The sequence below is a fragment of the Artemia sp. Qi Xiang Cuo genome, chromosome 11, assembly GCF_049724085.1.
Source record: "Artemia sp. Qi Xiang Cuo chromosome 11, ASM4972408v1, whole genome shotgun sequence".
NCBI classification, from domain to species: domain Eukaryota; kingdom Metazoa; phylum Arthropoda; class Branchiopoda; order Anostraca; family Artemiidae; genus Artemia; species Artemia sp. Qi Xiang Cuo.
In genome coordinates, this window is record NC_142804.1 from 26,102,572 (window position 1) to 26,117,772 (window position 15,201).

General features: G+C 35.4%; 1 protein-coding gene across 1 annotated transcript in view; it reads left to right on the plus strand.

The window, feature by feature from the left end:
* The window catches only part of lolal (longitudinals lacking protein-like), a 33,321-nt gene extending 19,445 nt beyond the window's left edge, over positions 1-13,876 (plus strand). Inside the window, exons 2-3 of the mRNA XM_089096612.1 lie at positions 11,439-11,628; positions 13,599-13,876. Of these exons, the coding sequence (XP_088952738.1) occupies positions 11,440-11,628; positions 13,599-13,793 (384 nt within the window). The 5' untranslated portion in view covers position 11,439 and the 3' untranslated portion in view covers positions 13,794-13,876. The remainder of the gene's footprint in view (positions 1-11,438; positions 11,629-13,598) is intronic.
* The last annotated feature ends 1,325 nt before the right edge of the window (positions 13,877-15,201 follow it).

The following is a 15,201-nucleotide window of genomic DNA, read 5'->3' on the forward strand; positions in this document are numbered from 1 at the left end:
GAAATATTTTCCTATTGAAGTACAAATTAAACTTAAAACGAACAAAAATTAAATAAACAATCAATGCAAACAAACATACAATAGATATTAATGAAAATTAATAAATGAATCTCAAAACGAGTGAAACTTAAATTGAATATGCAAATTAAGCTTGAAACAAACAAAAAACACCACAAACAAGATTTTGGGTATGACCTCCTTCTCTCACTGTAAAAGTGAAAAACCTGCTGCGTCATTGGTGCTTTGCTGAAAACTAATATGCGTCTTAAACAGTCTTGGAAAGTATAAACGACATCAAACTAAATATTTAATGTTTAACGATATTAAATATTGATCGATCCATCAGTTAAAGAATTTATGTAACTGTATTTGTATTTTTATTTTCAATACTGTAAGAACTGGAATAGAAAATATTTGTAATGTAGTCTGTTTTCAGTTAAGCACCAATGACGCAGTAGGCTTTTGGTTTTTATTTATAGTTGGGAAAGGAGGCAGTATCCAAACACTTGTTTGTAGTGAAACTATATTTGTCTTTAACAACATTAAAAAGCGCCAATGACGCAGTAGGCTTTTGGTTTTTACTTACAGTTAAGGAAAGGGACAGTATCCAAACTCTTGTTTGTAGCGAAACTATATTCGTCTTGAACAACTTTGGAAAGAGCTAGTACATTAAACTGAATATTTGATGTATAATGATATTAATTGCTGAAAGCTCATCAGTTCAAAATGTTACTATAATTTTAATGTTTATTTTCCATATTAAGTACAAAAGAAAATATTTGTCATAAAACTAGTTTCCAGTAAAGCACCAATAACGCAGTAGGCTTTAGACTTTTACTTTGAGAGAAGGAGGTCATACCCAAACTCTTGTTTGTGGTGATTTTTGTTTGTTTCAAGCTTGATTTGCATATTCAACTTAAGTTTCACTCGTTTTAAGATTTATTTATTAATTTATATTAATATCTATTGTATGTTTGTTTGTATTGATTGTTTGTTTAATTTCTGTTCGTTTTAAGTTTCATTTGTACTTCAATAGGAACATATTTTTTTCGTCTTAACCTTGATTTTCATATTCAATCTAAACATTACTCGCTTTAAGATCCATTTATTCATTTATATTATTACTTGTTGTATGTTTTTGCTATGATTCTTTATTTAATTTCTGTTCGTTTTGGGTTTCTTTTATTCTCTAATAGTAATTTCTGGTCGTTTTGAGTTTGAATTTTAAAAGGGATTTGTTTCTGCTGAGCTTAAGTTTAAAATGGCCTTTACTTTTCTTTGAAAAACTTGTTTTTCGGAAAGCTTTTTTCAATTAATTAAGAAGTAAATGAACTTGCACCTCTTTACTCTGAAACTCTACATTAAGTCGGTTAACCACTTTTAGAATTTAACCAAGGAACACATAATGTAATTTAAATTCATTGCTTATTAGTGCATTATAAAGGGCATTACTGGATGGCATATTGCCTGCAAGATAAAGATTGAAAATAAGGGTTAAGTGTCCCATATTGCTCCAGAAGACGTTAAACCGCACTCTCCATTGCCAGCCATCTAATTTTGCTAGGGTAAATCAGACAGTGCTCAGCTATATCAGGATATGTTTGGCACTGTCTAAATTCCATTTTCCGTTTTGGGCTAAGCATGATGAAACTAAAAAATGTCATGACTGAACTGCAAAACACATGGGTCTGAGACATCACATGAAGCAGCTGAGCAAAGGGTAAACAAATAGCAGATACAACCAATAGTTGTAACCCGTGGAAAGTCATCCTTCATAGACTTTGCTAAGCCCTTTTTGGATCCTAGCATTATACTTGCATTGTCCAAAGCAAAGGTAGCAATGATTATCAGTGGTATGTTTTTCTTATTTTACTGAATTCATCTGCAATTAAGCTCTTCAACCCTTTAGCTGTTACATCAAAAACAACTGACATTGAAAAAACTGCTCAACTGGTTTCTGCTCTTTCAGAGAATAATAGCACACAATTATTACAAGAAATTTCGTTGTTCTTCTGTCTGTTGATTCATCAATGATGATTGAGATCTTGGTCACTTTCAATACTACAACTATCTCATATTTACTTGCTTTTCAAGCTATTACATTTTTTATTATTGCAGTTGTATTTGTCCTTGCCAAGGCCATAAGGTGAACAGAAGGTTTGTCTTTTTCTTTTTGTATGACTGCTAAATTTACTTTTTAACTTTCACTGCAACTGGTTTCCTCATCCATGTGTCTTGCTCTGCAAGTCAGTGGCAGAGTGGCAGTCCCTGGAGGAGCCTTAAATGAACTATATGACTCATCAAAAGAGTTAGTATCATTAACACTATTATAATTTTCTCCAGTATCTGATTTAACTGCATCACAGCCTGAGTTTCTTGACTGTCCTCTTATGACAAAATAGATGGGGATGTAATGTTTGTACCATAACTCTTTACAACAGATGTATCCTACATCACAAACGTCTGAACAAATGTTGCATTTACTGATTTTTTCAAAGGAATATTTTTCTACAGAATGCATCACTTCTTCAACAGCCTCACTTGCAGAATTCTCACCAAGCTGTTCATGCAAATTTGTGCTTTTAGTAGGAACAATAAACAGGACTGGGATAGAATGCTTTATTAGACTTTTAAATAGTTTTCTCTTAACCTGACTAATTCTTTGTTTAGCAGCAGGGTATCTTTATAATTTCCTGAGCTTCAATTAACTTACTTTTCACTCTACCCTCAACAAGTATTTTAGATTTAGGGTTAGGAATAAGTATTTCTATTTTCAATTGGAAGTCCGGGCCTTCTAAATACAGTGAAGATTGTTAAATCAGACAAATAATACAGTAATGAACTTGAAATGGGAGCTAGAAAACACCTCCCCAGGGCACAATTTAGGGTCTGAGTTAATTCCTGAAAGTTTGACTCTCCTAGTGCAACTATTTTCCAAGATACTAAAAAGTCCCTTAGCTGGAATTATACCTCATCCAGAGTATAGCTCATCTCTGCTCATTATAGTAGTTGAAGACTAGAAATATGTTTATAACCTACCTACTTAGATGTTAGGATGTGAATATAAATAAAAGTTCAAATAGGTATAAAATCCTTTTAATAGACAGTGATGATGATAACAGTGATAGAAATTCACAAAAATACCGGATATTTCGGTCACATATACAGTGACCGTCATCAGTAGTAAAACTAAACTAAAACAATTTAAAACAAAAGTTTATATACTAAATCAAATAACACTACATATTGTTTAAATCTCTAATTCTTTTCAAAGCAAAGGCGGGAGCTATTCTCTTTGACCTTCTTGGATTAGGTTCAGTATCGTTCAATGATATAGAATTTGGACAAAAGTCAACTACAATGGGTGAATTAAACTTTACTGTGTCAGATTTTAATAAATTATCATAGATAGAATCCAACCCTAATTCACCTTTGTTCTAATACAGAGCAATATTCTTGAATAATATTTTCTTTATTTCAAAAGTATCACGAAAAAATTGCTTTAAGCCCCGATCCCGAGAAATCAAAGAGACATTCTCGAACAAAATAAAATGGTCTAGAAAATTAAAAATATATTCTGAAAGGGCTGAAGTAAAATCTTCAGACTTAGTGTTATTTGATTTAGTATATAAACTTTTGTTTTAAATTGTTTTAGTTTAGTTTTACTACTGATGACGGTCACTGTATTTGTGACCGAAATATCTGGTATTTTTGTGAATTTCTATCACTATTATCATCATCACTGTCTATTAAAAGGAAATTATCCCTATTTGAACTTTTATTTATCGTCATGGAAAGGCAGTGTGGTCTCCGAAATTATCTAGGATGTGAATATAGGCTAAAATAAATCTGCACCTGCAGAAAACTTAAAAAGGAACAATGTGTTGTAGATCCTGCAACTGTTCTTTATTATATTTCCTTTCAGTTTTCTTCTTTGTTAATATAGATGGCATGGTTTATACTCGTCTCCTCTGATCGGCTATTTTGATATGCAATAAATTTGCTATGCCAGTCTGTTGAATAGTATTTTCATCAGAATTTGCCTCACTATGTTCAAAAGCTGGAACACAACCATAGTAAAATCAGCAAATCTTATGATGGTTACCAAATTTTAGGTAAAATCACAAAAAAATCCAGATTACCAAAAAATCACCAAATTTGGTGATGAACCACCAGCGGTGGCAACCCTGCCTGAGGCCATGAATTACAACTCTATCCCCAGAGCACTGGGGGGTTTTGTCAACCATAGTCATTGTTTTAGTTCTTTGGATTATTTTGAGCAAAAATGCTATCTCACAATTTTAATCTGATTTGTTTGTTGAAGAGGGGCAGTTGGGGGGGGAGGGCTAGCTGCCCTCTATCACTTTTGACTCTTAAAACCAAATGAGCCTCCTCTAAAGTTTATACAACCACCCCCTCCATAAAAACCTTAAACACCCCCTAGGCGTGACTTAAAGCCCTTGCTCCTAGGCTCTGTGGTTTGTTTCACCCCTAACCTCATTGTTACATTAAATTTATGCTATTCATAAGAAAAATGCAGTCAAAAAATTTCTAACAGATGCCGTTCGGGATCCTCCGACGTGTGTTTGGGGGGGGGAGTAGCTGACAACCGAAACATTTGCCTATTAAAAGGAGCACTATAGCCAATGAACTGCCTCCAAAGTTTATACGACCACACTTGCTATAAAAAAAACCTTATATGCCCCCTGGGCGTGGGGGGGGGGCTAGTTGCCTTCCAATCAATTTTGACTATTAAAAAGGGCACTGGCCATTTCAATTTCCAATCGAATGAGCCATTTTTGAAGTTTCCACGACAACGCGTTCTATAAAAAACCTTATATGCCCCAAGGGCATAACATATAACCCTTGCCCTGAGGGCTATGGGGGGTTGTCATCCTCAAAGACATAATTTCCAGACCTTTCAAATACATTGAACAAAACGGCTATCTCAAAATTTCGATTGGAAGGGTTTGGGGAAAAGATGGGCGTGGGGAGGGGGGTCATTTGCCCTCTGAACACTTTTGACTAATAGAAAGGGCACTAGTCCTCTCAATTTCCAATCAAATGGGCTCTTTTTGAAGTTTCTGCAACAACGCTTTCTATAAAAAACCTTATATGCCCCCAGGGCATAACTTACAACCTTTTGTCCTGAGGGCTGTGGGGGGGGGGGTTGTCATCCTCAAAGACATTATTTCCAGACCTTTCAACTATGTTGAACAAAATGGCTATCTCAAAATTTTGATTGGAAGTGTTTGGGGAAATGGTGGGTGTGGGAGGGGAGTTAGTTGCCCTCTAATCACTTTTGACCAGTAAAAAGGGTACTAGTCCTCTCAGTTTCCAATTGAATGAGCCTGTTTTGCAAGTTTCTACAACAACGCTTTCTATAAAAAAAAACCTTATATTGTCTCCAGGGCATAACTTACAACCCTTGCCCTGAGATGCCCTTACAACCCTTGGATTTACAACCCTTACAGCCCTTACAACCCTTGGAGAAGCCCTTACAACCCTTGGCTGTAGGGGGTTGTCATCCTCAAAGACATAATTTCCTGGACCTTTCAACTACGTAGAACAAAATGGCTATCTAAGAATTTTGACTGAATATTTTTGGGGAAATGGTGGGCATGGGAGGGGGTTAGTTGCTCTTCACCCACTTTTGACTATTAAAAAGGGCACTAGCCCCTTCAATTTCCGATCAAATGAGCACTTTATGGGGTTTCTATGACAGCTCTTTTGATACAAAGTGCCCTAGTCTAAACAAAAACCAAAAAATAAATAATACATTATGCTAACATTGTTTGGAAGTGTTTGGGGAAACAAAGGGCGTGTGGGGGGGGGCGTTTGCCCTCTAATCACTTGACTATTAATAAGGGCACTAGCCCTCTCAATTTCCAATCCAATGAACCCTTTTTGAAGTTTCTACAACAACGCTTTCTATAAAAAGCCTTATATGCCCCCAGGGCATAACTTACAACCTTTGCCCTGGGGGCTATGGAGGGTTTGTCATTCTCAAAGATATAATTTCTGGACCTTTCAACTATGTTGAACAAAATGGCTATTTCAAAATTTTGATTGGAAGTGTTTGGGGAAATGGTGGGTGTGGGAGGGGGTTAGTTGCCCTCCAATCACTTTCGACTAGTAAAAAGGGCACTAGCCCTCTCAATTTCCAATCAAATGAACCCTTTTTGAAGTTTCTACAACAATGCTTTCTATAAAAATCCTTATGCCTCCAGGGCATAACTTATAATCCTTGCCCTGATGGCTGTAGGGGGGTTTTCATCCTCAAATACGTAATTTCCAGACCCTTCAACTATGTTGAACAAAATGGCCGTCTCACAATTTTGATTGAATATTTTTGGGGAAATGGTGGGTGTGGGAGAGGGGTTAGTTGCCCTCCAATCACTTTTGACTATTAAAAAGGGCACTAGCTCCTTCAATTTCCAATCGAATGAGCCCTTTTTGAAGTTTCTTTGACAGCTCTTTTGATACAAAGTGCCCTGGTCTAAACAAAAACCAAAAAATAAATAATACATTGTGCCAACATAGTTCTTTACTTAGGCAGTGCTATTGTGCTGCCTATGATGGAAATAGTGTTGATTGGGGAGTTGAATGGTACTGCTCTTATATTATTATAGTATTTTCCTAAGAAAAACCCATGCAACATAATTTACTATACAATCTTGTAAAATTCCAGAAAATACAAGGTAACCTAATATACCTTTGGCAGACCAAATGGGCTACAAAGGCTATTACCTGCAGGCACTTTAGTCAAAGGATTATTGTGTTCAAACACTAAATAAAACACTGGACACTTTGTTATGTAATTTTTAAGGATATCCTCTCTTAGTATGGACACCCTATGAAATTCTGAAAACTATTTTCAGGCAATCTAAAATACCTAATCATTTCCCTCCTATACTTTTATTTTCTTTAATTGAAGTTTTCCTAGGGTTTCCCAACAAATTACCATTTTTCATTGTATAGGTTACTGAAATGTAGCATGAGTCTTTTTTTAAATAAGTTGTTGTTTGATTAATGTACCATCTATAGTGAACTCATTGTTGTTTTTACAATAGTTTACAAAATTTTTGTAAATTGATTATCAAGTGAAAAACCAAATAGTCCATGGATTCAACAACATAATTTATAATGTGTGCTAATGAAGTATTGTCCCTCTGTCTGTTTTAATTGAACATATAGATATTGTTGGATGATTCCAAAACATGAAGTCATTGCTCATATTGTTCATTGTGCTTCCTATTGTGCCTATGACAAACAAGCCTCTTGAATAAAAGATTAGAAGCTTGAAATGCTGAGCAAAGAATCAAATTATAATAATAAACATTATAAGAACTCATTTACTTAAAAGAAGGGACCTGGTGTAGGAATTCAAATTTGACGAGCTAACAATAGAATTTGTGCAAGAAAAAGTGAACATTTCTGGACCAACAGCAATTGACTAGTATAATTTCTTGAGAGATGTCTGTCTTGATGTCATGAAAGAAAAAGCTGGAAATTTTGAGGCCCTGGAAAAATATTTGAAATTCATGAGGCCAAGACAGGCAAGAGAAAATACAACAGGGTCTGTCTTATTCATGGGCAGTGGATCTTTGAGTCTTTGAGGGGCTCTAAGCATTTACCCCCCCCCCCCTATTACCCTGGATAATTCTGGATGTTCATTAGAAGGGAAATGGACAGTTCTACTCACCTGTTTATGTCATAGGCAATCCTGAAGTGTTGCCTGTAATAAAGAGCGGTAAGGGTTCAATGTGTTAATATTTACTTATTTATTCCCATAGGCACCTCATATGGAAGGGGATGGTCATATAAACTTCGGCGGGGCTCATTCAATTGCAAATTAAAAGTTCTATTGCCCTTTTTATAAGTCAAAAGTGATTGGAGGGTAACAAGCCACCAGCCCCACTGTTTTTTTCCTCAGACACATCTGATCAAAATTTTGAGATTGCCATTTTGTTGAAAATAGTCCAAAGGTAAAATAATCATGCATCCAGGTTTGACACCTCTCACCCCCTTCAGCCCCAAGGGCAGGGGCTGTAAGTTATGCAAGCTGCCCATTGTTGAGATATAAAGCTTTTATGGGAAGGGTGGTTGAATAAACTTTGGAGGGGGCTCATTCAATTGGACATCGAAAGTTCCCTGCCCTTTTTAAGGTTTAGCCTGCTTTTGAACCAGTTGCTACTGAATGAGTTGTTACTGACAACAGTCTCTTAAAAAAATTTTATTTTTAAAAATTCTTATTCAATGGCCCTTGTGTTCCAGCAGTCGGTTTTTAAAGAATTTTGACAAAAATTTAACTTCAGCATAAATAGTAGGGTTTTCGAGGAGGAGGTAGCCCCCCTAATAAATGGATTTTTTTTTTTTTTGAGATCATTCTTTAGAAAAAATACACAATTCCAAACATTTGTATTTAAGAGCTTTAAACCTTTTCAATGGGGTTCTCTGATTGTTCTGTAGCCAGGGAGGGAGGATCATGTCTCAAAGGGTGTATTTTAATGCCAAAGCATCCCAACTCAATTTGAGCCTTCAGATAAATACGGAATTAGTTCTAAGGGGGAAACAAGGGAAGGGTGGAGTTTTAAATTGATATATAATTCCCAGGGCTGTATCCAGGACTTATGTTTGGTTTTTGGGGGAGCAGGGCTACAAAAAAAACTTTAAAAATGCATCAAAAATGTGTTTTTATACAACTCGGACAAATATTTTACGTTTTTTACAAGTCGGTCAAACATTTCCACCCCTCATTGAGCCTTCAGATAAATACAGAATTAGTTCTAAGGAGGGGGAGGGGGTTAGAAATTCATATTTAATCTCTCTTGATTTCTGGGAATATTTTTGGTCTATGCTGTTATTATGTAAGTAAAGAGTAACATTAAACCCCAAAACGAGCGGAATTTATTCCAAATAGAAGGGGGACTGCCCCTCCCTTGTCCCGACCTCAGCCTCATGGCCATAGAAACTTTGGAAGTATGCTCATTCAATCAAAAATTGAGAGTTCTAGTCGTTTTCTTAAGTCGAAAGTGATTGGAGACTAACCAGCCCCTATCCTAAAAGTGTTCAGATGTTGGGTCCTTTTGTTACCCCTTAGGGCATCTGATTGACATTTTGAGGTACCTATTTTGTTTTCTCTTTGGCTCCTCAATTTTTTCGTGTGGTAGTTTTCCATCCAGGGGATTTTCGGGGGGGCGGGGGGTAAACGCTGGCTCCACTCTGAGGGTGTTGAAAGAGATTTGAAAAGATATATTTGTAGTTCTGGTGTCGAACAATTTGCTAATAATCTTTTATCTGTAATTAGAGAATGGATATTGCATGGCATGCAATTATATCAGATTTCTGGAAATAATCTAAACCTAAATAGTAAAGGTTACATTCATTGTAACCTGAGCCATTCAGTGATTTTTTTTGTACCTAGATACTGGTGCACATATAGAGAATGTGGAGTTTTTGTGGTGTGCACTCTGGTATGCCATAGTTGGGCAATATTCAGCATAATAGGACTGTGTATCTAGCATAATTCATTGTAAAATGACTATCCAAAGCCATCAGAGAAACTGCATTTTTTTTTTCTCAGCATTGCTCAGCTTTGTAAACATATTACACACCAGCCAGATGTTAATTAGTCTTATCTTAATTTTTTTTTGCATTTATCTGTATCTAATGTATAAAGGTATGTACAAAATTAATTTGTGTATCTCATTTTTATAGTCATGTAATTCATACTCTTTTTGTATCAGTCAGTTGATAATTAGTGTATTTATTTGAATGATTCTGTATCTCTTTCAGAAAATTAGGGTAACATTCTTTTCTTTACCCTCTTTCAAAGGAAGCACTATAATAAGAAAATTATTACTTTATAGTATGCAACTATGCATACAATGTGTATTAAACAGATATTCTCAGTTGCTTCTTTATTATTATTATTATTATTATTAGGATAAGTGGACCCACTATCAGTTGGCCAAGTCCTTCAATGCCCATTGCCTCTACACCCCCCCCCCCCCAAACTAAGCTCTATTAATGGTTAGGGGGATCAATAATGGGTTCAGCCACCCTACCCTTACCGTATATCTTGTCAGCTGTCAGACTTCTACTTCCCTTACTATGTTCTCCAGCTTAACAATAACATTATGAAATATCTCAAGCTGGTAGCTATTCCTAGCTGGATGTTCTTTTATCAGATGCCTTCCTGTTTTCACAGTGGCCATCTCGCATTTTTGGTATAATGAAGATTGCCCCCTCCCCATTTGGGAAAAATGTTTCCCAAAATTTCCAATTCCTGTTAGGGCTTCTGTAGCCATTCTTGTCTCAGACCTTTTCAGTTGTAGAAATTGTTTAGTCAGGGTGGGGTTGAATTTCGGGAGTAATTCCTTCACATCCTTACACCCCATCTTCCTATGCCAAATTTTTTATGCTCTGTCATTGCTCCAACCTCTCACTGCTGCCTTCCAGCAACTCTGAGAAATTGGAATGTAAGGTTATGGACCATAATATTTCAGTGATGTCCCAGCCTTAGCTGCTTCATCTGTCATATCATTACCCTTTATTCCAGAGTGCCCTGGGACCCACATTAGGGTAGTTTGGTTTCCTTTGGATACCGAGCTATTCAGGGCTTCATAGCACTCCAATTCTCTATTTTGCCAGATGTTTACATTCTGAAGAGCCCTTAGGCATGCTTGATTGTCAGTTAAGATACATTTATCTTTTCCTGTACTTCCCATTTCCAACAGTCTTCCAGCTGCCCATTCTTCAGTTGCATCTGCTTTAACTCGTATTTGTTTTTCTGTGTTTTCGTTTTATTTTAAATGATATGGCTATCAAATGTTAATTTTTCCTATGTCCCTCTATTTTGAATATATAACACCATCTATTTCTTGGTTGTTTAGGATTTTTAAATACCTCTTTTCAAAGATTCTAGAATTTTGAAAAGGTCTATTTTATTATTTATTAATTTTGGCTACATAAACACAATTAGGAGGGTGGGGAGATGGGGAAATTTTTTAAAGAAATTAATTATTTATCTGAAAGTATCTGATTTCCAAATATGTCAATGTACAAATATTTCAAACTGAAGTACATGAAGAAAAAAGAAAAAATATGGGGTAAAATTCAATTCACGTAAAATTCATTTCAAAACACTGGATTAGAAAGGAAAGAGACTCTTTTGAGTAAGCAATGTAAAAAGGGAGATTAATAATGTATGCACTTGACATGTGGGGGCATGTATGGTTTCTCAAAAGGGAAGTGGGTCAAAGATTTAAGAAAAGGTTTCCCAGAGAGTAGATCTTTTGATGAATAGTAGGCGGATCCTCCTCATCCTTGTGCAGATATTGTAGAAAGCATGAGAAAATGTATAATTTGGGGGGGGGATTTTTAAATAAATTGTTTTATCTTTAGCTCTTCACTTTCAATATATTTAATTTTAGAATGGCTGAAGAACAACAACAATTTTGCCTCAGATGGAATGATTTCCAGTCAAATATTGTTACCTCATTCAAGCACCTAAGAGATGAGAAAAGTTTCACAGATGTGACACTTGCTTGTGAAGGGCAAACATGCAAAGCTCATAAAATGGTCCTATCAGCGTGTAGTCCATATTTCAAGGCTTTACTAGAGGTGAGTGTGTAATCTGCAACAATGGCATATTTAGACTTTACCTGGAGGGGTGATATGTATTAGGCTTTGAGGGTATATTTTTAAAATGCTTACAAAAAAAGTCTTATGATGCATAATGACGATCTCAGAAACACTCTTGTAATCTATTATTTTAGGAACAAATTCTCATGTTCATACTTCACATAAGAAAATATTTTTATTTGAATGTTACTGATATTCATCAGAAGAAGTTTCTTGCAATATTTTTAAGCTAATTCGAGTTTCTGGTACATTGTATAAGATGAAAAATAGGTGGTCCTTTGGTAGGAGGTAGTATATCCTATCAATCCCCATGATAATTATGCCACAGATTAGTAACTGCTAGATGTTTGCTGAATTGCCTTTTTAATGGTCTTTTATTTGCTTAGGTGATTGGGATGTGTGGATTAATTGATTTAGGCCTGGCATTTAAACATTATTACCTGCAAGTTGTGTGTGGTCTTAGAGCCTTAAAATACCTGCAAGCAAAATCATTTACACTTGGGTCTTCCCTGAAATAAAGTTGGAGTCAGTACAATTATTCAAAGATGAAGAATTGCTATCACATTGAATCATAATCGCTTGTAGAATTAACATTGATTTTAACACATTACTAAAAAGACAAAAGTTAATGTCTTTTATCATGGCTGCATACAGGGGGAATAGAGGTAGGGACCCCTCATCACCCCGAGATTATTTGCAATCTTCCCTAAAAAGTGGAAAAGGCCAAAAAATATACTTGTTTTCAATTTACATTATATCAATGCATACAATCATAAATGGATAAGACTGAGTAAAACCCTGGATCTCCATCAGAGATGCCAGACAGGACAGGTAGCCCCTTTTTAGAAGACAATAATGCATGTAATGTGCAAATTATTGAATTATTCTGCTCAAAATCTAAATATGCCTATCCTTCCCAGGAAAAGATTTGTCTGGTAATGATGCCATAGACATCCAAGATTCAAGTTCACAGGGCGTTGAAAATTCAAACCCTTACTAGCTACCCTAATGTATGATGTATAGGTCTCTTAATGTATACCTATCTGGATCTTACTTAAAAGTTGCATTTTTTTTTTATCAGAATCATCTGTCTTTACAAAGAACAGAATTAGAGAAATAAGCTAAAATATTATATTTAGGGTCTGTAATAAAGGATTCTTAGTATGCTTATAAGGGAAAAAGTAAAGCAAAGGTGTAGTAGTCAAATAGAGACATGGTGAAGCAGAGTGTTGGGTCTGTTATCCCATGGCTAGGCTCTGGATGAGCTAGTTTTGTTTTTCAAATTTAAAAACTCAGTATTACAAGTGACTGTGGCAGATTTTCAAGTGGAGAGTAAAATAAGAGGCAGATAGAAATGGGATGAAGGGGGGGGGGGCTTACGTACACTTGTCCCAGAGCCCACCAAACGTAAAATCTTATACACATGGTTATTACAAGCCCCTATGTGCAGGTCAGATATTTGTGTTTTTATCAACCATTAGAGATCAGCATTAGTACTGTGATATAAAATCGTCAGTCCAGACAGAATCCACAGATAAATTGCAATTCAGATTGGTCAGCTGATTTACTATATTTTCAGACTAATGACCATTGAAACATGCCACTGTGTCATGCACATAGGGTCCTTTTTGTTGCATTTAGTATTACAAATTTGCTCCAGCTTTTTACTTTGTATTTTTGTTGTTCCATCAATCACCTAAGAACTTTGCTGTGCATAACTATTACATTCCATTCTCCCAAGCTGTTTCTTAGATTGCTATTGTTAATCATGGGCAGTGTCCCTCCCCCTAAAACTTTTCAGCATGTCACTATAACGTATATTAAGGCTTAAAAGCGTCATAAGCCCCATCCCTCTACGAAATTGGGGTCTCTTCTCTTAAGGTTCAACAATGTACACCTATGTTCTTAGATCATTCAAAAAGTTTGCAAATAATTGTTTCTCATTGCAGGAAAATCCTTCTAAGCACCCCATCATTATTCTTAAAGATGTTCCCTTTGCCCATCTACAAGCAATATTGGAATTTATGTATGCTGGAGAAGTGAATGTAGCCCAAGACCAGCTGCCAGCATTCCTTAAGACTGCTGAGCGACTTAAAGTTAAGGGTTTAGCTGAGGTTCCTCCTAGCGTTAAGAAAGAAAGATAAACGATCTGGACACTGATGGTGAAATAAAATAAATGTCGTTTCTTTTTATTGTGCAGAAATTAAAGAATTTTTAATACTGAGAATTAGAATTATTTTGAATGTGAAATGAAATTTGAATTTTACATGACAGTAAACTGAAAGACAGGTTAAGGCATTTTCCTATAGTTTGCAAATGAGCAGTGATGGATTTTTATACAAAGTTGTATTAGAGAGAATAAAATGTTTAATCGTAAAGAACACTTTTAAACTCTGGGCTCAGTCTGTACAATATTAAAATAATCGTTTTCTGGTATATCTGTAGACAAGAGAAGATAGAAGGAATCAACCTTTAGAACAGTCCAAATGTAAATGACCCAGAACATCTATATTCTTGGGCCTAAAAATTCGCTGTTTATTAGAAGGCAGGGAGTCGTTTCAGAAAAATTTCCGATCTGCTCTAGGAGTCTGGACTGGGTGCATTTATATTTCCTGACCAAAACTTTACGGTTGATAATTACGCAGTAAAATAACTTCTCAAATTTACGAAATAATTATTCACAATATTTACTCACTGAATATACTTTTTTTTTTATTGAACTTAGAAATCTGGGTTTCTAGTTTCTTTACTGGAAAACTTAAAATATTTGAAACTTGCATTTGAATAAGGCAATTATTATACATGGCTTACGGTTAAAGAAATTCCTACTAAACAACTATGAATCAGACTTTAAATAAATATGAATCTACGAATTAACTATGAATCAGAATTAAGAGGTCATGAAGGACTTCGGCAAACTTTGAATTTTGCATATGGTTCGGGCAGTAATTTTCGGCTTAATTAATTCTAGCATGTTGCAGAATCCACTGTTCAGTTCTCATTGGCTAGAAGGTTCTAGAAAAAAATGAAGGCAGCATAATCAATGGCTGTAGAAAAGCAGTTTGCATGTTACCAAAAATTCAGCTTTTTTTATCGAGGTCGCTATCTCGGAGTAATTTCTCATTTCTATAACTTTTTCTTTGAATCTGTGATGAACTAATTCAGAAGTTAGTCATGGATTGAGTATTTTACTTTGAATGCCCTCTGCCGAAAATTATGTTGAAGCTGATGATTCTTCAGAAAGCCAAAGTCACGAGTGCCATCTTTTTATAGAACAAAACTATTTTTTTCAAATAGTTTGGTCCTTTTCTATACAGTAATTTTCATATTGCTTATAAAAATAATTAGTTAAATAATAAAGGTGGTTTCATTTTGTAGTGGAATATTCTTCTACAGATTAGAGTTTTAAGCCAGATTTAGGAAAAAACTGTTCGTGGGGGATTTCTTGGGAGGTTGCAAAGCTCCAGCTCTACCTATTGTTTGTTGAAGAAGATTTTCATGTAAGCATGCGTATTTTGGTAATTTCCATCCTGTTTAACACTAGCAGTCTCT